Below are 27,764 nucleotides of genomic sequence, written 5' to 3'. Positions count from 1 at the left end.
TAATTTTATGGATTTGGAAAGTATTGGGCATTAGCGCTGCTTGGAAGTCTCTACAGTCTCAGACAAATGGGTTGTGCACGTGCTGATCAATGCAGCAGCCACTTTTCCAGATATCTTGCAGCCCTGTCTGCTAAGATTTGCTTTATTAAATATTAAATAAACCCTCAAAAACAAGCAAGCAACAGAAACTTCCTTTGCTTTTCTTTCCCCACCTCAGCTGATGCTGTCATTCATACTGTGCCTCTTGAGATAGGAACAAAAAGATAGGCACCTATTAATGCTGAAGATTTGTTTTTAAGATGCTTGTGTTCCATTTCCAGCCCTTTTGCTACCTTCTGGAATGACTTCAGGAAAGTTGTGAGACCTTTCCAAGCTTCAGTTTACCCATCAGTAAAATTGGGATGAGAATCCTGACCTATTTTTCAAGAAAAATTCAATTCCTTTTCTGTTTATAGGCTATTAGCATTCGATAGAGATGCAGAATGGAAAAGAATACTGACTTCCTAAACTTAGATCTGCAAAAAAGTAACACTTACGGTATGGTAACTACGCCTAAGGCCGTGTGGCAAAATGTTCATGCCTTCCTATACACTGAGGGTTATATTATTACAAGGTGAGGGGGAAGAAGAGTTATGCTCCACTTTTTTCAATAAAAATCCCTGCTTTATTTCCATTATGCATACCATCTATAGAAATGTAGTCATTTTAGGAGACCTATTGTTTTTGAGTCTGGGTGCATCTATTGCAGCAGATGCCCGACAAGGACATGCTTCACAGCATACAAAGCCATATCTGGATGCATAATCTGTGTAGCCATAGATACCAGTGTGCTTAAGAATTCACATACAGGACAGTTTTGGTCCATCAAAGTAGAAACTTGATTTTTAAACTACATTTTTCCTAGTGAGAAGATTAATCTATTATCTGAATATAATGAAGGCAAGTTCTGTGAATGATTTCTTTTACTGTCGTTTTTATTTTGAAACGTAGGCACCACTATGGGTCCTACCAATGTGATGTTGCAAAGGCCCAAAAACGGTCACAGGGTTTTACGAAATGATTCTTGTTATATAATTGAAAGACAGTGAAAAAGCAATTGTGTACAGCGCAAGAAGAATGACTCTGTATTTTATTTCCATGGTTCTATTTCAAAATATATGAGGCCCTTTGTATAACAGAAATGCCTCTGAGTTTTATTGAATTCACTTTCCTGTTCTCCAGTCTCACTGTTCATGTGATCTGAAGTTCTGTTTGGCCCAGCATTTGAAGATGAGAGATTTAGATACTAGTCTAAATGAAACCCTGAGTCTGAACACCCTGACGCTTTCTGAAAATTTGCACCTGGATTTAGAACTGCTTTTTGGATTTATTTTTAGTTAAATATGGTATCATCCCTGCCAAATTTGCCCCCTCTGCTATGGCACAGACATGTACTCATATCTGTAAAAAACCCAACCCTATTTATTGTACATTTCTTAATTTTGTATATAACCATGTTTTAAGTTTGTCAACAGTTCTAAACTTGAGAATTGCTGAGAATATATTGGGGAAGCGGTGTGCCTACACTCACCCACATACCCACCCACGTTTGAATAAATATACACTTACACTGCATGTATAGTATACATGCATTCTCAACGTATGCTTACTATATGTAGCATACAGTGATTGCAAAGGTGTTACAGATCTAGAATAAGTGCTTTGTATTTTAAATTTGTGCTAGATGAAGAAGATAGAGTCTGTAACTCATCAAAGAAATTCAGTAATAAATTTGTACCTCATGTTTGCTGATAAGGTGTTATTTGTTTACCATATAGCATTGGTGAATGTGATCCTGTAACAGATTGGTTTTATAAATATGAAGTAGGACGTGTATTGAGAACGAAATCATGTTGACTGTCCCCAGCAGCAGTACCTCTAATGTTGCCCTCCTGGGAGGGTGAAAATGACAAGCGAAACTATTCATTTCTGCTATCAGGCAAATGAACTGTAGCTGTAACCTCACCTGTGACAGGACCGATCAAGCACATAAGTTACTCAGGTGACTGCTTCTGAATAGTGCTTTATACTGCTTTGCAGTCAGAAAGAGTAAGAACTATTTTCTTCATTTCCATAACAGAGAATCAAGGGGTTGCATGTTTTTCCTTCAGGAGGCTGCTTTTCTGTGGGTATCATTCTGTTGTTCCCAGGGAATTCAATGAGTGTTGTGAAGTTACTTCATTTTCTGTAGTAAGAAGTTAACTCTTATATCTTCTGTATTATCTTAATATCCAGACAGTATTTAGATACTGGCCTATTGGCTTGTTTAGGACTGTTTATTCTCCACATGTCCCTCTCCATCTGTCTCACTTCCTTACATCTTCCATATTTTCACTGTACCAGAATCTTTAAGGTGCTGAAAATAATTGAAATTTTAGGCTTGTAGGGTTCTTCCTTCCCTTAAAAGTCTAAAAAAAAAATTAAGTTGAAGTGAAGGATGTCTGCTCATTTCCCAGTCTGCGGAATTGACATCCTTATATGTACTGAATTATGGGGCTGTAAAAGAGTTCAGGTTCAATGGGAATTAAAGAAAGGATGACAGATAGGAATAGATGGAAAGGGGTGAGGGAAGGATTAGAATAATGTGTAAAAACTATTCAATATTGTTTTAGCAAATCCCCTATCCCTAAAAAAATAGGTAATTCTAAGAATTTCTTTAAGCACAAATAAATTTTAATTTCCTAGTTCTAAAAGGATACTTAAATGCAAAACTTGTTTAAATTGGTGTTCAGGAAGTTTAAGGAAGTCTGTCTGTCAACTTTTTATAAACCTAAGCTTTGGGCTTTCACTGACCAATCATCTTGTAAAAAATGTATAAGCCACAATTTGTCTACTTAAAATGTTGCATCCATGTAGCGCTTCAAATAAATATCTGTATTTCTCCCAGTGTTACTTCTGTGTGAAAAGTATGCTTTATAAACACCATTCCAAGACTGAACAAATAACATGTTTTGAAAGTTGCTCAGAACTATGTTTATTGGAAGAAAAGCCTGAACATTTGCTGCATTTTAGGACTGTAGCCTGAAAAAGCCTGGAAAGTCACATCAATGTGCCTGTAAAAATAAATATATAAATAATAAAAAAGGTGGAGCTGTGGTGAGTAGATTCCCTTCTGACACCTGGTGGTTAAAGGGGAAAACTACGTGGGGAAATAACGGCGGAGGAAACTATAGTAAAAGGGAATATTGAAAACGATGGGACCAAGGGTTACCAAGGAGGGAGAAAAGATTAAGAAACCCTCACTATTCTGAAATGTAATGAATCAGCTCAGTTAAAAGTTAATGATTTCCTTTATGCTACAGGGTGTGGTACATCTCAAGAGAGGTAGATTGCACTCAAGTTTTCCAGCTTTTGTTCTCTAATGACTTCTAAATTGTGTTAACGTTATTTTGGATGTTTCCACATACTGAGTTTAATACGTGAGATTTTTTACAAAAATGAATGTACTGACCAGAAGTGGCTATGTAGGTCATTTTTCTTCAAAGCTTTTACTTTATACTGGAAGTTTTGAGATCATGGCAGAGAAGGTTCCTAAATTGCTTATGTAAAGTTTGAGGAGTAACTCATCTATTTGAAATGTGAGTTATGGAGATTTCTGAGGGAAAGGTTTTCATATAAGTTTTTATTTAAAATTATTCAAGTAGGTAAGTTGTTTTACTATCAAAGAAGAAAAGATAATTTTTGCACAGCACAGTTTTGAACACAAATAGAATAACACTGAATAATATTTGAGTGTGTATACTTGCTTTTTGCAACAGTTTTGGAGAATGAAAATTGCCTTTCGAAACATTGTGACCCACTGTATCCAGTATTCCCAAAGTTGTAGGTTAAATATTCAGGTCACCAGATTTACCAGTGAGTGCTTGTACCTTTTCTTTTAGAAATGGTGATGCACAGTGCAGCTTGCTCAGTATCATGATAAATATTTACATGAGCATTTATTGTGTATATTTGTAAACGTTATTGCTGCTCTGTGTTCAGATAATTTCTGTGTGATTATACAACTGAACGTTAAGCATTTGCATAAATTACATAGGTTGTCCAAAACATTCAGATTTTATTTAATGTTTGGTTTTCTAGGATTAAGGAAAAACATGCATGCTATAGTGTTTATTTTCTTTGCAAAACAGTGAAGCATGCCTTATACTTTACTAATCATTAGTAATATCTTATATGCTTTATTTCTACCACCCGGTGGCATATGTCATACATTGCACAGTCTATCTTTTTTTTTAAAAAGTGCATGTTTTAGAAACAACTTAAAAAGCAAAACAAGGAATTCCTGAAAGTGTTCCCACCCCAAACTTGTGTCTTCTAATCAGATTGTATGGAATGAATCTGTCAGAAGAGGCTAAGCTTTCTGATCTGCATTGCTCTCCTTGCCTTACCAAGCAGTAATAAGGGAGCACCATTGTTACTTCCAATTGAAAACCTTGAGGAATTAATAAAATAAATTATTTAATCATTCTACAGTGTGCAATATGCAATTCTGTGTATATATCGAGCTGAGAGCTTTATAGAAGTATTTGCAAGTTTGTTTTCATAGTGTTACTACATGTGGCCTATGGTTAGCTAAGGAATGTCCATGGGATTTTTTACATGGGAGAAATTTATTTAAATACTTGCTGTTTGATTTTGATTTGATTTGATGAGCAGTGCTAATATCTAGGAACACTTAAGAAATTAAGCAATTCATAAACAGTTGATAATTTTTTGCAAGACAAAATTATATAAATGGGAACTGAAAATACTGACTGAGGTATATGTTTGTAGTGATGAATAAAAAGCACGGAGTCTGCCAGACTCCCTGCTAGGATACATATTTAATGTGTGTAAAAATATAATTCCCTGTGTGAAGCTTAAATACAATCTTACTTATGCTTTTGTCTCTAGCTCACCTAAAGCTTTACAAGGAGGGACCACCAGGTGGGTGGAACAGTGTAATGTTGTCCGTCTGTGTCTAGTCTTTGGTCTCTTTTGTTACTGTAAAGGCAGCATTTACCTTTCCTTGATGGGATAAAAATGGTAGAGACAGAGTCTGCAGTACCTCCACTGTTTAGGACTAAAAATTTAATAAAGACTACAGATGTTCTGTAATATAGATGAGGAACAGTTTTCAGAATTCTAGCTTACGTTACTTCAGTTTCAGTGGCCGTCAGCCCACTAAAGTGAGTGGAACTTAGGTTGATTTCTTTGACTTTCAGATCCGTGCCACAATGCTGAGTGTGAAATTTTGCAAAGTTAAGATTTGAAGTCTGATTGGAAGAACATCACGATTGAGAACTGGTGTATTACTTTCTCTTCTTCTTCTTTTTTTTTTTCCCTCATTTCTCTTGTCTGTGAGCAAACCCCAGGTAAATGTAACCTATTTTAGAGATAATCTAATATGCCTAATAATTGGGTTTGTTGTAATCTGGCAGTGCTTATTCTAAAAATCTTTAAAACAAAGACTGTAGGTGTAGTGAAAATTGAGCTGGAAAAGTTCTTTCTAAGTTGGTGGGCTATGGTCCTCCATTGTGAGGTGTATCTTATATAAAACTGAGGTAACAGATGCATTTAAGCAAAAAGGCAAGGTGAAGTGAATTAATAAATGATGAGAAATATTGTAGCAGCATACTTTTACTGATTTGAATAAATATTGCGTATAAAAAATGGGAACTGAAGCTTTTTGTACAAGAACTAAATTTGCCCTGTTTAGTACTAGTCAGTTTGGAAGGATTAAAGGGATGATAGCTTTTTACTTTTCCATAACCTTGATGTATTTGGACACACACTGGTCCTTATTCAAAACAGGAGCACATTTAAGACTGCCAAAGAAATACAATAAAATCCCATTGAAAACTGTGTGAGGGCTAATTAGATACTGACTGATAACGCCATTAGCAATGAATCTATAGGGAAGTCTTTTGAAGGAAAAGGAGATTTAATTGTCTTTTAAGAAAGGGAATGAACGATATGAACCTGATTTATGGAAGTTTATTCAGATACAGTCCCTGCTGTGTCTTTCTGCGTTTTCTTGCTCAGTTTTGTATCCCACCAAGAGCAAGACACACAGAGCCCTGGCCATTGTTGGATTTCAAATGAAGTTTGAGGAACTTATTTTGTACAAACTCTCATGATGCGGAAACTCCTTTTAAGCATCTCTTTCGAATTATCGGATTATTATCAAATGTGTGATAACTAACTGAAGCTGAGTTGGAACTCAGTTTATTTTAAAAGAGGATTTTCTGATAGTATTCCTCTTTTTTTCTACAATGACTTGTCACTTCTGCAATTGCTTGCTGAAGTAACTGACGTAACCGAATAAGGCATGTTTCAAAGCATTTATATTTTTTTGTGTATGTGGAAATAACAGAAAGCAACATCTTCTGGAGGGTCCTTCTGTGACAGCTGAGATAGCAGGGGGTTTTTGTGGTATTTTTTAGATGAAGACTGACTAGTTTCATTCTGGTGTCATGAAGGTGGTGAACCTGTGTACTTTTTCTAAATGTGCTGCTTTTTTTGATACTGAGTTTATATAATCCATAATGTGCATGAAGTACTCTGAAATGTTGGTCTGCCTTTTTTGCTAAAATAAATATTTGAATAAAAGCTTCCTAAAGACATTCTCAAATGAGGAAATACCAACTCCCCAGTGATTAAAACACCCTTTCTGAAGAACAAGAAGTTCTTTCTGAGTCCTCCTTTTAGTGTAATATATTGCCTCCATATCTCTAGCCTGTCTTCTCCTTTATTTCCGTAAGTTAAGAAACTGTCATTATACTGTCTATGGATGATCATTATTTGTTTATTCATTAAGCAGTTTCCTGTTCTCACGCTTTTCAAACATTACAGTATAGCAATCTGCTGAGTTAAAACTTTCTAAGGATTAAGATTTGTTTTCTTTTTTTTTTTTGATCCTTTTTTGTAGTTGAGTTAGGAATACTAGATGTTGTTGGTGAATATTCAATGTGATTATTTTACAAGACTTATAAACAAACCTTATGACCAGGATAAACTCTTGATGCATTATATCACTGAAGAACAAGTTAGTCCTTAATTCTACCATGAAACACAATTTAGATGATGATGCAAGTGGACACCACATTAGAAGAAATAAATCCAAAGAACTTTGAAGCCCTGTCCTATTCCCTTTGAAGTTTCATAATGAAAGTCCACTCATGCTCATTACAGCTGCATGAATACTTCTTAGGAAATAAGACAGTGTTCAGACATTTCTGCATTAATTAAAGCAACTTATATTGGAATTTGTTAGAATTTCCCTGCACATACCATCAATGACCTTAGGGTAGGAGAGTTACATTGTCTATATAAACTGTTATTAAGTGGACTTCTGAAGAGTGTGGTCTGACAGACTCATCTCTCCCTGACAATTCAATCGCTAGCATTTTCCATTTCCTTTACTTGAAGTAGGCCCCATCTTAGAGGAGTCTGGTGGTGGTGTGGAGGTCCTAGAAACACTTAAGTATTTAAAGTTACAGGCCACTCATGTGATTTACTGCCTGCTTGGAGACTGGGCAAATGAGCAAGGTATTATGTTTGCCCATCCATAAAAATCTCATATTTTTTTCCCTCCTTTCCAATGAAACAAATAAGTAGACAACATCTTAAAATTGTTCATGGAACAGAAAAAGAAAATCCTACCGCTCATCTCTACCCTAAAAGCTGGGGTTCTGAGGTTAAGGAATTCTGGCCCTTGCAACTTCTTGAACACAGTAAACAATATTTACTGATCGTACAGATATACAGTTCAGATTTTGAAGGTCGTCTGAATTTGTAACTAAAAAGATTAGAGGTGTAATTATTTGGGAATTCTGTGTCTTCTAAAGAAGCCAGCTCCAACTAAACCCTCCATTCAATATCCTTAACACCTCGATATCCTAGCTCAACTTTCTCTGTAGAAACCATAGACCCAAACAGGCCCACAGAAGTTACAGGTGTATTGCCTGGAGACCATGTTTGTCCTAGAAGGTCAGGATAAATGGAAAAGCTGAACAGTCGAGGCAGTAAATACTGATGGACCCATTCATATTCAGGTATCAAGGGCCTAATAATACTAGAATATGCTGCTATTTCAGATACTTGGGTTTTATGATTATTAAGGGTAGATCTGAGCAGTCCCGTGTTATACATTTTATTTGCAAGGTTAGCTTTGAGGGCCAAAATTTTAGAAAACACAGTGCTGTTAATATTAGTCCAATATACCGAAAACGTCTTCCTTTGTTTCAGATTATTCTGTGTTAAAGTTTAAAACTCATAGTTATAAAATACAATAACTATTTAAAAGTATGTGCTTTTTGTAAAACTTACATCAAGATAAGCAACCTTTCTCTCTTGCCTTCCCTTTTTCCCCATATGTAAGTTTTGGTATCTGTCAACTTTTTGGGTTCCAGGTACTTTTGTTTTTAAATTGCTATTCAAGAGAATGTGAATAAAACCTTCTGCTGTTGTACCTGTACACCCCTAATGTTCTTTAGTGTATTTGTACACTCTGCTCCAGCAGATGTGATGTATAAATGTTTGTAGGCATTTGTCCACTGTTTCACAATACGTGATACTCTGTTGTTTTCACACAGTTGATGTCTGTGATTCTATAACGAATTCCATTTCTGCCTTCTTAGAGCATTTTAAGCCCTTTGTTCGGCTCTTGTCAATCTTAATTATTCACCCATTTTTAATTGTTTGGTTTTGCTTCTTCAGCTTTTCCATTGTGCTTCCACAATAATTCTTTATCTGTTTACATACTATGTTTGATGCAATTACAGGACACAGAGTTGCTTCCTCCTTGCAGTGGGTATTTAGTTAAAACACAATCTCATTTCCTTCTTGCAACCCATTACTTTTTTGTAGTTGTTAATTCCGTGCTTTAACTGGAGCATTTCAAATGTTGTAGTACCTTATGATAAAGAAAATATTATTAAAAAAATCCTTGCTTTTAGATCCAGATTCCTTTTCCTGATATACTGATATCTTTTTAGTCAATGTTATCTTTATATGATCCGTATTGCCAATATACTCTAAAAGCATGAAGCAGACTGATACCAAATCTGGAAGTTAGCTAAGAAGAATGTTATCAGACTTGCACTGATTCTGTCTTTGCAATGTTCAATGCTAAAATATTTGTTTCAAATCAGATAAAATACTAATTATAATTAATTTTTCCTGCAGTTGTGTGTAGGCAGAACCAAATATAGTATGACTGGAAGTGAAGTAAAGTTATGATGCTTTCTAATATTGACTATATCTATGGGTGGCAGAACAGGATCATGACATTAGTCTAGTTGATCATTCCAGAAATAGTGGGGTTTTTTTTCGCAAGCACCTTCTAAAAACATACAGTTGAACAGGGAAATTTCAAATGTATATGTTACTATCAAATAAAATTTAACAAGCTAATCATTAGGAAAAATATAAGACAAAAAACTGTATTAAAATAAAAATCTAGATGAAAAACTAATGAGATAACAAGTTGACATCCAGAATAAAAGAACAGTATATCTATATCCATAAATTGGTGAATTATAGTTTGACTTCAGAAAAAAAAAAAAGAAAAAGGTTATTAATGGAGTACAAAACTGCCACCAAGTGGAAGTGGCTAATTTTACGTTTTCTCGATCTCCTCCTTCAGATTTTCAAGAAATCAGAGATTTATTTTCTTGTCACTGGAATGTGTAATATATTTACTCATTATGGAAATTATTCCAAATTTTCTTGTTTTAATCATAATTATATTTATCTATAGTAGAGAATAGTGTTTCAAACAAACAATACAAAAAAAGGTCAATTATGATTTTACAACAGATACCATTTAATGTACAGTGAATATTGGAATGCGTATATGGACCTCGATTTAAAAAAGCTCCAGCTCTTGTATTGGGGAGCTCAGAACTGGACACAGCACTCCAGGTGTGGCCTCACCGGTGCCCCTCACCAGAGAAGGATCACGTCCCTTGACCTGCTGGCAAGACTCCTCCTAACAGAGCCCAGGATGCTGTTAGCCTTTGCTGCAAGGGCACATTGCTGACTCATGTTCAACTTGGTGTCCCCCAGGTCCTTTTCTGCAAAGCTGCTTTCACCCAGTTAGCCCCCAGCATGTGCTGGTGCCTGGGGTTGTTCCTCCCCAGGTGCAGGACTTTGCACTTCCCCTTGTTGAACTTCATGAGGTTCATGTCAGCCCATTTCTCCAGCCTGTCGAGGCCCTTCTGAATAGCAGCACGACCCTCCAGCTTATGAGCCACTGCTCCCAGTTTTGTATCATCAGCAAACTTGCTGAGGGTGCAAATACTCTGCAACTCTACACTCTGCATGTATTCATAAATGAACTGGAAAAGTGAGACTTCAGAATGAGAAGCTTGCAGCTGATATGAAGTTAGTAAGAGTAGTGAAGATAAGACCTGAATGCAAATTTAGCATTCTCTCATCAGAATGCAAATTTTTTTCCTGAGAATTGAAAAAAAAAAAAAGGTAAAAAAAAATCTAAGATTGAGGGACTATGCAATAGAATGGCAAAGGAAATCCAAAATGTAGCTCTATTAAGATTTGCACTTGAGGAAAAAAATCCTAAATACATATAGAGAATAATGAACTCTGATCTGATGATTACTCTTTAAAAACAAGACCTTGATGTTAAAATAGATCTTGGGAAATGTCAGCTCAGTGCTCGGTAGTGATCAAAAAGCAACTGAAGTGATAGCAAGTAGTAGGAAAGAAATAGAAGATAAAATATTCTAGATCATCATAATGCTGTTGTATAAATGTCCACATTTTGAATTTCATGGGAAACTGTAGTTTTGTCAACTCAAAGAGGGTACAGTAGAACTGTAAAAGGTTCAGGGGAGGACAGCAACTTTGATCAACAATATGGAACATGTTCCATATGAGGAAAGCCTATGTAGACTAACATTCTTTCAAGTGGAGAAGAATCAGTCAAGGGGGCATATGATGGAGATCTCTAAAATCACAAGAAACAGCAAATGGGTAAAGGGTGAACAGTTGTTCACTGTTTCTTCCAGCACAGGAATTGCATCAAATGAACCTAACAGCTGCAGATTCAAAATAAACAAAAAGGTCTTTACCTAATGTGCAGTTAATTCTTTGCTGCAGGACGTTGTCTGCTTGCAGGAGTTTTAAAATCAGCAATGCACATTCATGGAAGAGGAATCCACTTGCAAACTATTAAATATGCAAACAACTTCTCTGGTTTAGAAAGTTCCTGAATTGCAAATCAGTTGCTGGAAGAGCGTACAGGAAAAGTACCACTTTTTTGCCGGTTTTTAATTTTTTACACGTTACTTGCTTTTTGGCTACTGAGACAGGATACTAGGCGAAATAGGCTTTTGGCTTGTCTCAATAGAAATATAATTTTTTTCACTATGAAACTGAATGATTTTTGTTTCACAGTTGCACCGCTCTGGACTGTGGCAGTTCTCAGTTTACCTCTTCAGGTAAACTACCTGTAGAAATAGGAACAAAAATAGACCTTGTTGCATTGTGCCCCCAAATGTCTGTGAATTAGGAATATGTGACATGGGTAATCTCAAAGTAAAGTATTTTTGCTTAATTCACTGCACTTTGGAGTGCCATCTGGAAACTGAATCAGTTTCTGCTAAGAACTTCAGCTCTTTTTTCCAGCATTCTCTTGCTTTAATGGTCTACAATGAGCTTATCTTCCCAAACTAGATATTTTCTTTTATTTATGTAGCCATTTTTTCCCCTATTATGCCTTAGCGCAGCTTTTCTGTAAAATCTGATTGACTGGATGACCCCCAGATACCTTCATTAGGTAATAACTGTTCCCCTGACAGTGGTCTGGATAGAACTCAGAACTTGGAAAAGTGATTTGATCTAGACCACAGGCATCTCTTTGTCCTGCTTCTATGTGAAGAGAGGATCTTTGTGGTTTAATGTTGTGCAAGTTGCGCATTGGATGCAAAATAAGTATGGCAAGTCCAAGAAGCAGAAAGTATGAATGTAAAAGATGAAAGTGCACAAAAGTGGTAGCGGTGGGGGAGGGAAGGGTCATTTTGTCATCATTATCATTCTCATGATAATGAGGTCAAAGTAGAGTTTTGGCCTATCTGATAAATACATATGATTAGCAAGACTGCATTGGTTACCTGTCTTATCTACCAACTACAGCAAAACATGGGAGTAAACGGAAATTTAAGTTTCACAGTAAGGAGATTTTTTTTTTTGCAATTACTAACTGAATTATTTTTCCACCAACAACATAGAAAAGGGAAACCTTGCACTGTTATGTCACTGTATATCTTTTAGTTTTCACCAAGGCCTCTATCCAGCTTCCCGTGTACTTTGCCAACTTTCACGTTACTTTAAAAAAGGTATTTTAATGAAACATTTTTCACTAACCTGGTATTTTGACATACATTGCTAACTACCAGCAGATGTGACAAATATTTGTATTTATTTAAGACTTTATAATATATGCTTTATCTCACTATCTTAGAAAAAACATCCAGTTTTATGAAAGTTTCCTTTAGCTGCAGTGAGTTATAATTATTGACTGAAGGAAGCATCAAGTTGCATAAGTAAAGAGTATGCCCGAATAGGCAACAAATTCCATCATTTATTAAACTTGGGATGGAATCCTCTCAAAACAAAGGAAAAAGTATTAAATTAGAAGTAGTAAATGAAAATTAAGAGTTAGAGCTGGTTGGAGCTGAATCTATGCAGTGAGGTTTTTTACTTTTTTGCTTGTTTGCCTTATGTAAAGGACTAACATTTTAAATTGTTTTCCCAGTAATGAAATCCTAATTTGCTTGTGGTCATTTTTCAGGATAGGAGCACTTGCCATCTGATTTGTATCTGATTTGTTTGTTTCAAAAGCCCTTCAGAGTAATATCTGCACTAGGGACAGCTAACTTATTTATGCCCTACAGCCACTGTCTTCCCAGCAGGTTGTTTGGAGACCGGGCAAGTACAACAGGATGTTTGTACAGTCAGCCTTCTGTTATCCAGCATAAGGAAAGACTTTAAAACCTCGGAAAATACAACCCCCCAACATTACACAAAGTAGAGGGTGTGCTGGCATGGAATATGGTAGAGAGTTACCTTGTGACAGGAGATCAGCTGGGATCTATATAGTAGGGTGTAAAGAAGAGGGAGCCAGGCTCTTTTCAGTGGTGCCCAGTGACAGGACCAGTGTGAGCACACATTGAAACACAGAAGGGTTCAGCTAAACATCAGGAAACACTTTCTCACTGTGAGGGTGACTGAGCACTGGCACAGGTTGCCCAGAGAGTATGAGGAGGATGGAGATTTGTGGAAGCATTCAAAAGCTGTCTGGATGTGGTCCTGGGCAACCAGCTTGGGGAGGTGGGAGTGGGTGGGACCAGGTGACCTCCGGAGGTCCCTTCCAACCTCAGCCCTTCTGTGGTTCTGTGCTTAGAAGCTTTATTTACATGTTGGTCTTGAAGGTCCTTAAGGTATTCCAGCCCCAGGAAGTGGGAGGTCATACAGTTCAGTTGCAACCTTATATCTCAGCTGGCTCTGAGAACTATCCACATATGTTCATGTGTCTTAACTAATAAGGCTGGATGAGTTACAATGATTATGCGAGAATCAGGCTGGCTACACGCAGAGCCCTATCAGATTTCTTAAACTCTGGCATAGTCAATTTGTAATCCAGACAAATCACTCTGACAATTTAGAGTTTCAGTATTTCTGGATTGTTCCTGTAGTCTAGTTGAATCTGTTCTGTGATTTACATGGAATTTAAGAACTCCTGACCTAAAGCCTGACCTATATTTTGTTCGCAGTACAGTTCCTTCCATTAACATGTCATTATTGTTTACTTTGCTGTTGTGATTTTACCATTCTAAGCAGTATCCCAACACCATTGCATAACTAAACTTTATTATTCTGTTGCCAGTATGTTCAGAAACTGATTTTTGGAATTATATGGATGCGATATTCTTTCTAGTCAAATTCTTCAGTGTTTTAATGTTTCAGATTGCTATCTCTGTGTGCAGGGTATTTTCTTGGCATGTTAGCTATCCATGTAGAATTATACCAAATTAAGGTGACTTCACAAAAAATATGAATGGAATGGACATGAGTTACTTTGTATTATACAAAACTATAATTGTGATGTGATTTCTTTTTCATTATAATATCTTACACACAAAAATAAATGTTTGCTTGAGAAGGGTTTAAAAAGTACTTTGCCAGGTGTCAGCTTCTTTCCAATAGTTTCTTCAAGTTAAAAAAGTAATATAGTGGTAGAAATAAACAAAAGAAGCTTATGGTGTAGAATGTCAGCTTATTGCATAGTAGACAATCTATTAAATATGTTACAGTATATCAATATATGATACACTTGCTTTTATGCAGTAGCATTGTTTTAAGTAATGAATTAAGTTTATTAATTCTTATAATCTAGTACTTTCTAAGCATATTTTTAAGGAATAAGTAAACCATAAAAGAATTGCTACTCTCTATTTTACCTCTGCTTTAGAATAAAGACTAAACAAAGCAGTCTCTAGAACTTATTTCAGAACTTTCAGCTAGGAGAAGTAATGAAAAGCACATGCCAACTTAAATAACTTAAAATGACGGTATCTTGCAAAATGTCTGTCACAAAAATGACATATACTTAATTTTTTAAAAATTCTTAAACTTTTTATGCTGTGTTAGGTTTCACCCATGGGGGTTCTTCCATCACTCTCTGACTGCACAAACATTTGCGCCAAGATAAGAAAATAAGCAACAGAGGGTTGGGAGTGGGTAGACATGGTGAAAAATCTGCTTTTGGTGCCGGTGCAGGTGTATGTCAGCATATGTGAACTATGACTCTCTTACCCAAATCCCAAAGAATGTTAAGCACTGGGCAATCCCATATAGAAAGTAGATCTTTGGTTAAGATAGATCTCTAGTTCTGTATCCTTCTGTTAGCCAAACTAAGAACGGGTTGTTAGCAGCATTTTCAAAGCCTGTTGTTTGCTTCAGTTATCATGTGACCTTGAAGAGCTAAACTTCGAGTTAGGATGTTCATAACGTTCATGCCCTGCAAACTGAGCGAGTGCTTAACCAGCTGAGGTGCCAGAAAGGTCACAACTTTTTCTGGGGACCTGAGGCAGCTGTTTTATTAAGTCCTGTTTAGATGAATGGATAAGCAGAGCCTGTGTCCAGAGGGAATATCAACCAGTCAAAGGAATTAACAGCAGAAAATCTAAAAGTCCATAGACCTAACCAGTTGTGATTCCAGCAGAGCAGTCAGGCAATTTTCCCGTGCTGGAAAGCTCTAAGCAGAGGTCCATTAAGAGAGGAGGGAGGGGTTTAGATAGATACTATTACTAGTTGGAATCACCCAAGTTTTTTATTTTGTGTCTTGTAAAATATCAATCCCTTTTCCTTTTGATTTTGTATATCAATTCAGCTGCTTGCATACAGCTTCACCTGAGTTTGAAAAAAAAAAGCTTTGCATTAAAAGCTTCCAGGTCATACAAATTTCAGGCTGATGACCAGGTTATCTTTCCTTTCCTCTTTCCTCCATATGCTCTCAAGAGAAAAAAGAAAAAAAGAAAAAAGCACCTAAGCACTGGAATATTTTACTGATCTGGTGCTTTGGTCCATGCTTTGATGTTCTAATGCTGTTTTATTTGTTCTACTGTTCCAGGGACCACACAAACCCCTTAGTGTTAGAGAACATTGACAGTAAAATTTAAAGTCTTTGGACTATTTTCAATCCTTGTTTAAATTAAGATTTGATTCCTTTTTTACTCAAGGAAGCAGAAGCCAAGCCAGGGAACAGGCAATACACTTTTGGATGAATTTTGATTTGGAAGCAGATAGAAGTGGGGATTTGATGGTCTAAGAATGAACTCTAGTTGCTTGTTTAGGAGGGCTGTAGCTTCTGGGCCAATGTCTTACAGAAGACAGGCTTCTCTTAAATCATTACAGAGCTGTAATGAAAGGTCTTCTCTTTCTTTGTCTGGCCAAATGTAGCCGTGGTATGGATTGAGGGAAGCCATAATACGAGACCCAGGTTCTAGAGGTCCTTTTGGTAAATCTACACCTTAACATTACAGCCATCACTAAACCTGTGTAATCAATGCCCAGCCTCCTCATTTTACCATTGCTGATTTAAATTTCTCTGGCTTTAAGTTTCATGCTTTCAATTTTGTTATACCTTTGGATTTTGTTATATTCTCGCAAAATGGAAGAGCTATTTAGTACCCTGTGAAGGTACTTAAACCCTGTAATTTTTCTTCATCTGAGAGAATTAAGACAAAGAATTCTTTGTATCTCTTGCTGTTGGGTACTTTTCTAGGTCTTCATTTGTATTTGTGATTGCTCTTTTATCCAGTTTTCCTGTGTATAGTGATTGTATGTTTACAGTTCAGTTTAAATCATTGTATTTAATGCATGTCTTTTTAGAATTCAGGTGTGTGTGTGTGCATGCATGTGTATGTCATAATATCCTATCAATCAGCTCTACATTTATCTGCAAAGCTAAGCAAAACTGAAGTTTCCTCTTGTTATTTCAGTCTGATGCATCTTCCCCCCATTTTCCCTTCTCAGCATGGAAGACCTCTTTGCTTTATCCTCTGCTCTCAGAAACACCATGGAAAATCTGGTCATGTGGATTTAGAAGATAATGCTAATTACTATGTTCAGATTTTCTTTTCCATCACCATTGTAGAAGGTCTTTTATTTGAGAGCCTACGTCTGTATTCTGGACTCGGTGGTGGTGTATGAAAGATACTATGCTGAAGATGGGACATTGTTTTCTGACTCTAATGGAATGTACTTTTTTTATTTTTACAGAGTACCAAGCTGCCATTTTGCATTTAAAGAGGGAACACAAAGAAGAAATTGAAACATTAAAGGTATAGTTTTGTAATGATTTTTTTTTTCTTTCCCTGACTCTAGTGCATTTTACAAATTTAAGTAGTGCAAACATATACTTTCCATCAAATGTTAAGAATTTAATTGTTTCTTTCTAAAAGTTGTTTTCAGTTGACTGCCAACTCAGTTAAAATTAATGTAATCCATACATGGACTCATATATGATGGCAAAAAGCAGTTTTACATGTTTCCCCTTTGTAGTTTTGCTTATTATTGTATTCTTAAATTCTTCCCTCTAACTCAGCAGTGCAGTGCTTTTACATTTGCTTATTATATTAAGGCACTGGCATTTAACTACTTACTCTTTTTCAGTGAAACGTACTTCTGTAGAAACAGTTTTCTGTAATTTTAGACTGAAAAATAAGCATGGTAATTCCATTGTGAGACTCTCTGAAATTTTGTATTGAACACTCTTTATTGATGTCTGATTTTGTAAGTGTAAACTTGACCAACTGTCCAATGGTCAAAATCAGAAATAACAAAGTTTAATACTAGAACTCACTTTCTCTTGGCATGATTGACTCTGCTAAGCAAAGTGAAATATTACAAGTGTTTTTATCGTAAAAGCAGGATCTTAAATGGCAGTAGAACTTAATGTTAATTTGTTGAGCAGCCCTAGTTTAAAGAAAAATTAACAGCATCTTCCTTTTCTTGCCAGCTGTGATATATTCTTAAGCATAGCTGCACTGTGTTCTAATACAGGTCCGTATGCTTAATCCTTAGTATACAAGTCATCAAGTACAAAACATTCTGTATTTTCTTTGTCATCATTAAGGCAAATAGAACGGAAAAAACCAAATTTACTAACACAGGGCGTCTGATAATCCAGTATATTGATACATTGACCATGTCATTAAGCAGATCACATATAGCAATCATCAGACTAGTACAAGTACACAGAGTATTTAGGTCTTTGTGTCTGCACAAAGGCCAGGACATAATGGATGTAAAATCTATGAAGTTGAGAAAGCTCAGTGAGGTCTTTGAGTGGACAGGGGTGGAATGAGGGTAGCAGCTTGTGCAGCGGACAGGACAGGCAAAGAGTCTCTGGTGTGTGCAGCATCTCTTAAAATTCAGCACAGGGAAATGCAAGCTAGCACTGAAGTAAATACAACAGTCATGTACTCTAAATATTATTAATAATAACCCTTACAAAGAATAGAGTAACTCTCCCACACAAGAAGAGTAGATGGATGCGAGGGGGATTTATTAATTTTGAGAGGGTATTTCAGAGAATACGTAGTCTTGGTGAGAGAGAAAAATGTGTTTGCGCATCTCCAGCAACCCTGGAAACAGTAGAAGTAGAGGAGACCAGGTACTAGCAGGCATCCATGAAAAATCGCACATCTCTCCAGTTTCATCTTTCATTAAAAGAATATTCGTCTTGCACATTTTTTTTTCCATAAGAGTACATCTAAAAGACACTGGCGGAGAAGTAGATTCATTTATTTGCTGCTCATAAGTTTGAATGATATAAACATTCTCTTTTAAATCAGATTATTATTTTTTATCTGGAATATTTGAGTTTTCCTCAAATATCATCATGTCTTAATGATTAACTGTGTTTATATGTTATCTTGTTTAGTAGTAAGGAAATTGTGAGTGGGTTGTTTCCAGAAAAGTGAAATTGTGATGTAACTTTCAGCACCATAAAATCTCACCATTTTATATATATATGTAAGTAAATATAATTAGAAATGAGCTAAAATGCAAATATTTGCTGTCCAATGATTAGTAGAAGACTTATGCACTCTTAGCAGCAATGTCCTACAGATTATGTTTTCTTACATTGCATGCATTTGGCGATTATTTTCATGTTTAGTACTATTTTATCTTACACTACGTAGTTCCAAAGGCAAACCAAAAAAGGTAATATGAATGTTTTGTAGGCCTTTTAGGTAACGGCAGTGAAGTGTAAGGTCTACATCATGATGCTCAGAAAAATAATTGATTCAAAAAAATAATATTTACGTTTATTGTATGCAAGACATAATTCAAACAAGACTTTTGGATTTCCATCTTGGAGTTACTCCTAAGTTACTGGAGACCTTGCACAGAGCTCTGTTTCTAAGACTGATGATTCCTGAGATATAACGTGATTTTTCATTTTACAATATTGAAGGACATAAAAACTTCCTATACCAAAGGCCAGTTGAAGCAAGTATCCTGTCTCCAGCAGTGACCAGCAGTGGGTGCTTAGAAAACATATAAGAAATACAGAGTGTAAGGGTAACGCCTTCTTCCTGTAAGGGTAATGCCTTCTTCCTATATGGTGCTTTTTGTTTTGATCTGGGTTTTTTTGGCAAGTCTGAGCATCTTCATTGTCTCTTCCTTGTTGCTCCTACTACCACTGCCTCCATGCCCCTTCCTTAACAGTGTGCTGCTTGATTTTTGGACCTCAGCCCAGCCTGGTGTTAGGCATCAGCTTCATAAAAGATGCATAGTGACTAAATTACTGAGGAATGTTGTCCTAGTGCACCATTTCCAGCAATTAGTGTTTTAAGGGTTTCCTGAAACAGAGTCTGCACATAGGTTATGGTGTACAGTACTGATGAATAAATTATAGTATCACATGCTTCTGTGACTTCTGAATGCTGTGCCATCTGAGTAGTGTTCCTGTTCTTTTTCTGTATGTCCTTGACAATGAATTCCTTGTACTAGAATCTGAGCTGTCAGAGATGCATCCTTTTTGTTTGTACAGTTGTTTGGGGGATGTTTATTTCTCTGGAACGTGTAGAATGCCATGTGACAATTTCTATATAGTGCCAGACTAATAACCTAAAAAGCATTTAGGCTGAAAATATTGAACTCCTATATTGTTAATATGTCCTGTGTCCAAAGAAGGTCAACACTAAGTTATTCATTTTGTGAAGAGAATGTCAAATATTACTGCAGCATGTTATTTTTTATAGTCAGTGAAATCTGAGAGTCAGATGCTGCTGCATGGTCCTGCTTCTTTGATAAATCATAAATTGTTAGTTCTCGTCCTAAGTTGTAGTAGTTTTCTAAATGAAAGGGTGTCATTTCAAACTTTTTTTTCCTTTTTTTTATAGCCTGTCTACTTTAAGAGGTTCTTTCTTTTGTGTCCCTGATGTTCAAACATTTTAAAGAACAAAGTATTTTTCTCTGCATCTCTATTGTTAGCCTTTATTATTTTGTCTTTAGTTTCAAAGGAATTTTTCCTGGGTTTTGTGATTCATTTAAAAATTATTGCTTTTCCCTGAAATTGCTTGTCTGTAATATTTAAATATAACAGCAAAGAGACAGGATTTTTGTTCATTCTTTATGTTGCCAGCATTTGCACTGGTAAAAATGGAATGCATTAGAGAAGGCCAGACATTGTCTGTATACTCTCTTTCATTATTTGAAGGAAGGGAAAGATGTATTTTAAGATAAAAAAATATGAATTGCTACATACTGCTGTACATATGGAACTTTACATTGTAAAATTTCATATGGGAATGTATAGGGAAGTAAAATTGTTTCGTGATTTAATGCAATAACTTGTTGCATTTTATTATTTCAGGGTATAACAAAAAAATATGGTGGTAGATATCCCAACTATTGGAAATACTTGGCTGATTTTGTACTATGCACTGAAGGAATCTACAGACAGAAATTTCTCTGAACCAGCTCTTTTGCAAACCGATCCAAATCCCATATCTTATATTTATGAAGAAGGTTGATCATCATACCTTCTCTGTAAAAGATTAGGAGTGAGACCCTTATTCTTTGTTATTTCTAAAATGCCTAGAAAAATCTTAAGGATCTCTGGAAGCTATGTGTAGGGGAAAGTCCTCAAAAAATTATTAAACTGTCCTCTGAAGGTGAAAACAAGCAAAGTTATCCAGAATTTGTCCCTTGAAACCTGTATATAGTGGCTTATGAGGGAGAGATCTGTTTACTCTTTAGCAATAGAAAGTGTCCTAATACTTCTGTACTGTTCCTTTTGAAAGTTATTTTTTTCCTTGACTATGTGAATGAAATTCCTAATGGATTTTTATTCTTTAAGATTTGTTATTGCTATGTTCATTTCCTATAAACTTCACACGGAGTACCCAGAGTACAACCAGAGCTTTACCCACACCACCAGTTGGTGCTGATTCTGTAGACGGTTGAAGTTGCAGTGAATGTAGCAATCTTGAAGGATGTAAAACAATCACTGCATGGGGGGGTGAATGACAGCGTTGTGTTTATTTTATGTTGCCATCTTTATGTTATCACAGTAACTTGAGGGCTTTGTTCCTTTTTTTAATGTAACTTGAAATCAATTCTAATCATGTAGCGTGCATATTAATTAAATTAAGATTACACATTTATTACACCAAGTTAATTATCGATGAGTATGTACCACATCATATTGCATAACAATCAGAATAACTCATAACATCTCTTAATGGGTTCATTAATGTGCATAATTCAACCGGATCATTCACGTGAACATAATCTTTAGAAAGGGTAATATCGTAGAGATAAATACTTAGTTTTTACCCATTTACCTTTAACTACATTTACTAGTTGCTGTGTTCAAAGCATTTCTTGAATTTTTCACCTATTATTTACAAAAAATTGAATGTTATATTTTTAGGACATTAAACTATTTCTGTTTTCCACTGTTGAATTTCTTACTTTTCCTGCTCCTGCCGCTAGATGTCAGCTAAGTCTTTCAGAAAAAGTTCCCACAGCTTCTCTATATGTGTGCAAATTTCATACTTCCTTCTAAATTGTGAGAGTATGTGTGGTGGTAACATCCTGCCCGCTATTGATGGATCTGACACAGTCTTAGTTTTAGGTCAGAAATTAGCTTGCACATTGTGGAACTAGAATCGAAGTTGCTCGATAGATAAGTAGTAGCTGTCATCACCTTAATAGTATTTTTCCCTACAGAACCAACTCTACAGTATCTAGTAACCAAATAAGTAGATGACAACGACTTGACATTAAATCAAAATATTGTAAATGGACTACTGACTTCTGATAGGAAGGAATTAACTTGAAGGCAATATTCTGATTGCAGTACTTGATAGTTAATGCAACACATAGCTGCACAAGGGTGCAGCATACTTTTTCCCCCCCCCGTAAATTCATTTCATAAAATGAGTAAAAAAGTTAATTCTTTTCCCTAACTTCTGCTTCTTCCCTTTAGCACAAGGGTACCAAGTATCCCTTCATCTTCAGTTACATGGAAGTTTAATACTGGTTTTGGAAGATGGAATCAAAGTCCTAAGCTGTCCTACAACTCTGTACTCTATGCATGGATCTTTCTCTCTGATACAGGTTATTAAGCTTCCTCCAACTCCCTACATCTTTCACATGTTCCCAAACTGAGAATAATAGTGTCTTTAGCCATTAATCACAGGTTTTTATAATAATATTACTATATATTATATGATCCACATTATATAATATACTCTATAAGAAATAATAGTATATATTTGATAACAGTAAAATATAAAGTATAAATAGCTTGTAAATTAGACAATAAATATATATAATAAAATAATATTTCCACATCTCTTGAAGTATCTCATTGCAAATTTTAGAAAGAAATACCTGTAGTTGCATCTAACACTGTTATGAACATATTATTGAAACTTAAGAAGTAGTGAACGGTAATGCAGTTGGTGTATAACTGCCCGTGACATTATAAAAGAACAGGCTGGCCTCATTTGGAGAAGAATGTATCACGGGGTGTTCATAGTGACCTTTGTGGTCTCCTTAGTAATGTTTGCATTTTTGCATTTTTTGGAAGGTTTCAAGGGCTGAAATGTAGAAGTGGGTAGAAAGTCTTTTCACAGAAGAACTTGCTTAACTTTGAAAACAATTTCATATCATAAATTGAGATTAAAGACCAGTGCCTCAAAGTGCCACAGAAGAAGGTTGAAAAATGTGGATGAAAAAGGAACATGAAAGGGAAAGTCATAGCACCAGTCAAAATTGTCTGATAATTTCAAAATCATTCATTTCTATTTTGTATTGAGACCACAAAGGCATAAAAATATTTTCTCAGTTACTGAGTGAAGTAATAAAGCTTTACCTATGTGATGACCTTTTCACTCTTTTACAAATCTGTTTTTACATCTCTCATGCTTCACAAGTCCTTCCCTGGCCCTTTGTCTTTTCACTTTCCCATTTGTTTTCTCTCACAGTCAGTGCGCTTCCATTTGTGAATGCTTCCATCGCTCTTTAATTATAACATGAGTATAACAAAAGATGCTGCTTCTCCCTGCTACATTTTGAAATTTGTAATTCAACTGTGGGTGGCAATGGTGAATAGTGTTGAAAGCTGTTGTATGCCAGAATGCTTATCAAAAAATCTCTTTTATAGAAGTGGGCGATTTCACTTTTATTTTGACAATTTAAAATGTCTTTTACTTATATGTAAAAGTGAAATCTCATTTCAGCTTCAGAAAGAACATCAGAAATTAGATGCTTTAACATCAAATCAAAACATTTTAAAATATTTGAATTTGTCTAAGTCTTGTCTTTTGTAGATAGTCTATTACAACAAAGTGGAATTTTTTTTAACAGATTCAGTTGAAAAACTTCTGACCTCGATGCTCTTAGATAGGGATCTTTATCATTCCTTTCTGGAAAAAAGAAATTTTAATTTTTTTTTTTTCCCCTCAGTTTTGTGTGTGCATATGCGAATTCTTGCATAGGATAGGGATTTCATAATTTGTCAGATGTCACTGTGTTTTGAAATCTATTAAAATATGGGGGCCAATGACGAATAGTGTTGAAAGCTTTGATATGCCACAGTACTTAACAAAATATTTAAGTGGATAATATGCTGATTTTTGGTTATAAAATTTTGCTTCAGGATGCTGAGATTGTTGTTTTTAACCTTTACAAGATGAAATGCATTCATAAGGTGGCTAGCTGCTCTGTCTGTTCTTCGCTGGATTTTCAGGTCCCAGCAGGCACAAATAGGAGAATATTTGTATCATATATGCTTCTGTCTGGTGGAGTTGCAGCTCAAAGGAGCAGCCAAGGTCAGCAAGGGTTTATTAGTCAGTCTTTCCTAATGAGCTGTTCAGGTTTTTCAGCATTTCCATGTGTTGTTACTGATGAAGGTCTCCCAGCTTGTGGTTAATTATTGATACTACTCTTGCCTAACTCGAAATGTTTCAGTCTTTTGTGCTTAGCTGCTAAATGTATGGTTTCACCACTGAGTGTGTACTGTGTGTCTTTATGAATCTTCTTCTTGGCTACTTTGTCCTCATGAAGGAATTCTCCCTGTTCAGTGCAGAGCCTCTCTGCAGTGCAACACAATGAAAATATAAAGATTGAGAAAAGCATAAAAAATATGAGAAAGAAGAGACTGAAATCCAATGTAATTGTATTGAAATACCAATTTCAGTATTCCTAAGGCTCTCAGACAATCGGAACAAGATTATCTTTAAAAGCATGTATTTCCTGAAATGCAAAAATCCCAACAGGAGAAAAATCACCCTGTAATGAAAAATTTGCATGGCCAGTGCTAGAGAAGGTGGAGTAGCAGACTAGGGAATGATAGCAAAGGACAAGAGCCATAAAGCACTAACTTTCTACAGGGTGCATACAAGCACACAAAGAGCTAGCAAGAAGCTCTTTAATATCTTTGGAACCACTTGTTGACAATTGCATCTTCATTCAGAAAGGAAGCTTGGAATGATTCTTCATGGTTATTCCCCAGTTCAGTGCTTAATTATATTTTAAAAACTTGCACATTATAATGCCTATATTCATCTCATACTGTGTAATCAAATTCTTGATGAAGTCTTAAGTATCTCTGGTGTGCTCTGATACTTACGTTAAGCAAAATTCTCCCCCTTCTCCATTGACTTCCTATTTTCTATATTTTTTTATGCAATAGGTGCTTTTCATCCTTATTTTCCTTTAATCATATGTTTACATTGTGATTGTTTTCTTATCACATAGCTTGAATATCCAGGAAGATTCTTTTCTTTCGTTGTGTTGGTTTTTTTTCAATACTACTTGCCATATCCTATATTGCCGCTTTATTATTTTCATCAATACAATTTCACTATAAGGACTTGGATTGTTTAGACTTCATGTCAGCTCCAGAATGCTGTTAATTCCACATGTTGATCCAAGGATTCTCCTGTTTATTTAAGAAGTTACCACAGACCATATTCCGTATGCTGAATACAATGAAAATCTCTTTAAGTCTGTTTCAGCACATGGACACAGACATGGTATTATATAGTTACAATGTGCGTAGAGATCAACAAGATAATTTATAGCCTTAAAACTTCAGCAAGACTGAGCTCCTGCTCAAATTTAGACACGTTACAAAACACTCTGCTTAATTAGGGCTAAAATGAAACTTTTCTAAAAAAAATTCATTATAAACCCCTGCATTTATCATAGTTTGTGAAAGTTAATTTATCCCGTCACCTTGAGTAAATACGTTATGCACTCAGGAGAATAAAGTAGAAAACATACCATGAACATGATGACATTTTATTTTGACAGATTTGGAAGACCTCTGTAACATAGGAAACAATTGTCTACAAGAGAAATGAAGTGAAATGTGATCATGGGAATATAAAAGCTACTAAAAGTTAAAGTAGTATCAATGTTATCTTACCATTTTGATTTTGAAAACATGTACCCCATGCCTCCTTGCCCAAATTATCTGCTTTTTGAAATTTACTAAAACAGATGTTTGAATCTAATAATTGCAAGCCGTTTCTCTGAAAGAAATACATAATTTTCAGTAGTTTAAAAATTCTGGCTCTAATATTCCTGTTTTTAAAACTGGGACAAATTTGGCAAGGATGAGCATTTTGCCAATAGGGGGGAAATCTGCCTGAAATTAGAGGTTAAAACTTTTGAAACAATTTTTTTCTCGTATTCAGTAAAGACTTCAGATGTTAGCAGCTTCTAACTTTGCAAATCTAGTGCTCATTGTAGCTATTTCATCTTCTGGTGCTGACAAATTTTTAACGTGCCATTTCCACAATGCCACTGAAGATACCAAAGTTGTTATAAAATAACACAGGGGCAAAACTAAGTACCACTGATTAATGGGTCCACAAGTTACTCTTGGTTAGGTGGGGATCACCCTTCCAGGGAAGCTTTGAAACTGAAAGCTAGGAGCCTGTCTCCTGACCTGCTTTTTGATGATGAGGCAATATGAAAGAAAAGCCACTGGAATTTGAAGCAGATTACAAGAGCTGGAAACATGTATGGACATGCGAGAGGTGGAGCTTTAGGTAGAAAATGGTAGAGATGCAAGGATGAGACTGGCAAGCTGGAGGAGGAAAGAAGTAGTGTGGAAGTTAAGACACAAAACTGTAGGAGATAGATTGCAAAGACTTGGATCTGGGCATCACGATACAGGTTTTACTTATAAGTGGACAATTTCCCCCAGAATATGTATCCTAAAATGAATACAGTCTATTCAGTATTTGTTTTTATTTTTGTTGGTCAGTAAGTAATACCCTCCCTTATTTATTAATCAAGTGTGATCTGAATATAGATAGTTTCATTATGGATTTTCCACTGTCACAAGTTTTAATCTGTCAGGATGTTTCATATGTATAAATTGGATTTTACAATATGTATTCAGATAGCCATGTATTATTATTATTCATATTTTATGCACAGAGACCTAAGGTATAACAAATTTATTGGGATGTTTACGTTTGCATGTATGTTCATATCACAGTTCATTTTTAACTTACCTTGCAACTATAAACTGGATCCCAGAATCATAAGACAGTTGCTTAGAAAATAAGGTGTATCATTAGTTACCACTTGAGAAACACTGACTAAAATGACTTGTGACTCGTCCTGCAGGAACTTTGCAGTTTGAGCAAGTAAAGAATCTGCTTTTCCAGGTCAGCATTATCATGCTTTTACTATAATACCATTGTGTCTCTTCCTGATGTTCCATGCTTTGTTCATTACATACCTTTCAACTTCAGCACACATACTGCAGAAGTCTTAAAAGCTTGCAGCTTTTTCATAAGTCAGTTTTTAATTATTGTCTGGAATAACTCCCTTCATGTCCACTGAATGAGATACTGGTTCTGTCAAAGAAAAAGTTTCTGTGTAGCTGCGCTACATGGAAACATTTATGGAGAGGGAGAAAATTAAGGTTGCTCTGGCAACCACACTTATAGTTTTCCCTTTTGAGTGATTGACCAAGGTTGGTTTTTTAACACATTTTTGTGCGTGCAATATTTGCTTCAAATTCCGTAATGGGAATGTCTAGAATAATGTGATGATGCATAATTAGCATGTAGCATACATTAGTTTAAAGCAGGTATGTCTTTTACACAATTACAGTCTCATTTCCATAATTGATGTTATACTTCTGTTTATCCAGGTAGAATCTCTGGAGTTCATAAGCTATATCTTAGATAAGTGTACTGGTATCTTTACCTGCTAAGTGTAGCATAAACATCTCTACAATGTTAAAAAGAAGACTAGTTATAAACACAGTGTTGGGTTTTCTTCGAAATGTTACCTTATTGGTGAACATTTGAAGACTGTCTTCTGTTTTTACCACTGAAGTTTATGAGAGTATCTGCAGAATTGGAAGCTTCCTAGTAAAACTAAGACAGAAGTCATGAAAGATAACCTTGTGTGTGTGATATGTGATATGGGATCTCCTCGTATACTTTGCCTTGACAAGGATATCTGCAGTTTGAATTTTCTCTTTAATCATTGTAATTGAGGCAAGTATTATATTGTCAATATGAAAAAATCTTTTCTATAATGAAGTTGTGAGGAAAGGAATAGATTTTTCTTTTGTCCTTCTGTAGAAAGTGTGTAACTTAATGAAAACTGTTGTTTTCTGAATGTGAAGCTGAATGTGAAATTAACCTCTGCCTTCATTT

At 35.6% G+C, this 27,764-nt stretch overlaps 1 protein-coding gene across 3 annotated transcripts in view; it reads left to right on the top strand.

Annotated features, from left to right (window-relative positions):
* FMN1 (formin 1) overlaps positions 1-27,764 on the top strand; it is a 188,145-nt gene that overhangs the window by 53,152 nt on the left and 107,229 nt on the right. For 2 of the 3 annotated variants that reach the window (XM_075151791.1, XM_075151792.1), the window contains 2 exons: positions 4,933-4,965; positions 16,828-16,889. In XM_075151791.1, the coding sequence (XP_075007892.1) occupies positions 4,933-4,965; positions 16,828-16,889 (95 nt within the window). The remainder of the gene's footprint in view (positions 1-4,932; positions 4,966-16,827; positions 16,890-27,764) is intronic. The other variant, XM_075151793.1, reaches the window with a different exon arrangement.

This window comes from Calonectris borealis, chromosome 5, assembly GCF_964195595.1.
Source record: "Calonectris borealis chromosome 5, bCalBor7.hap1.2, whole genome shotgun sequence".
Lineage (NCBI taxonomy): Eukaryota > Metazoa > Chordata > Aves > Procellariiformes > Procellariidae > Calonectris > Calonectris borealis.
The sequence above is the reverse complement of the archived record's forward strand: the minus strand, read 5'-3'. Positions and strand labels throughout refer to the sequence as shown.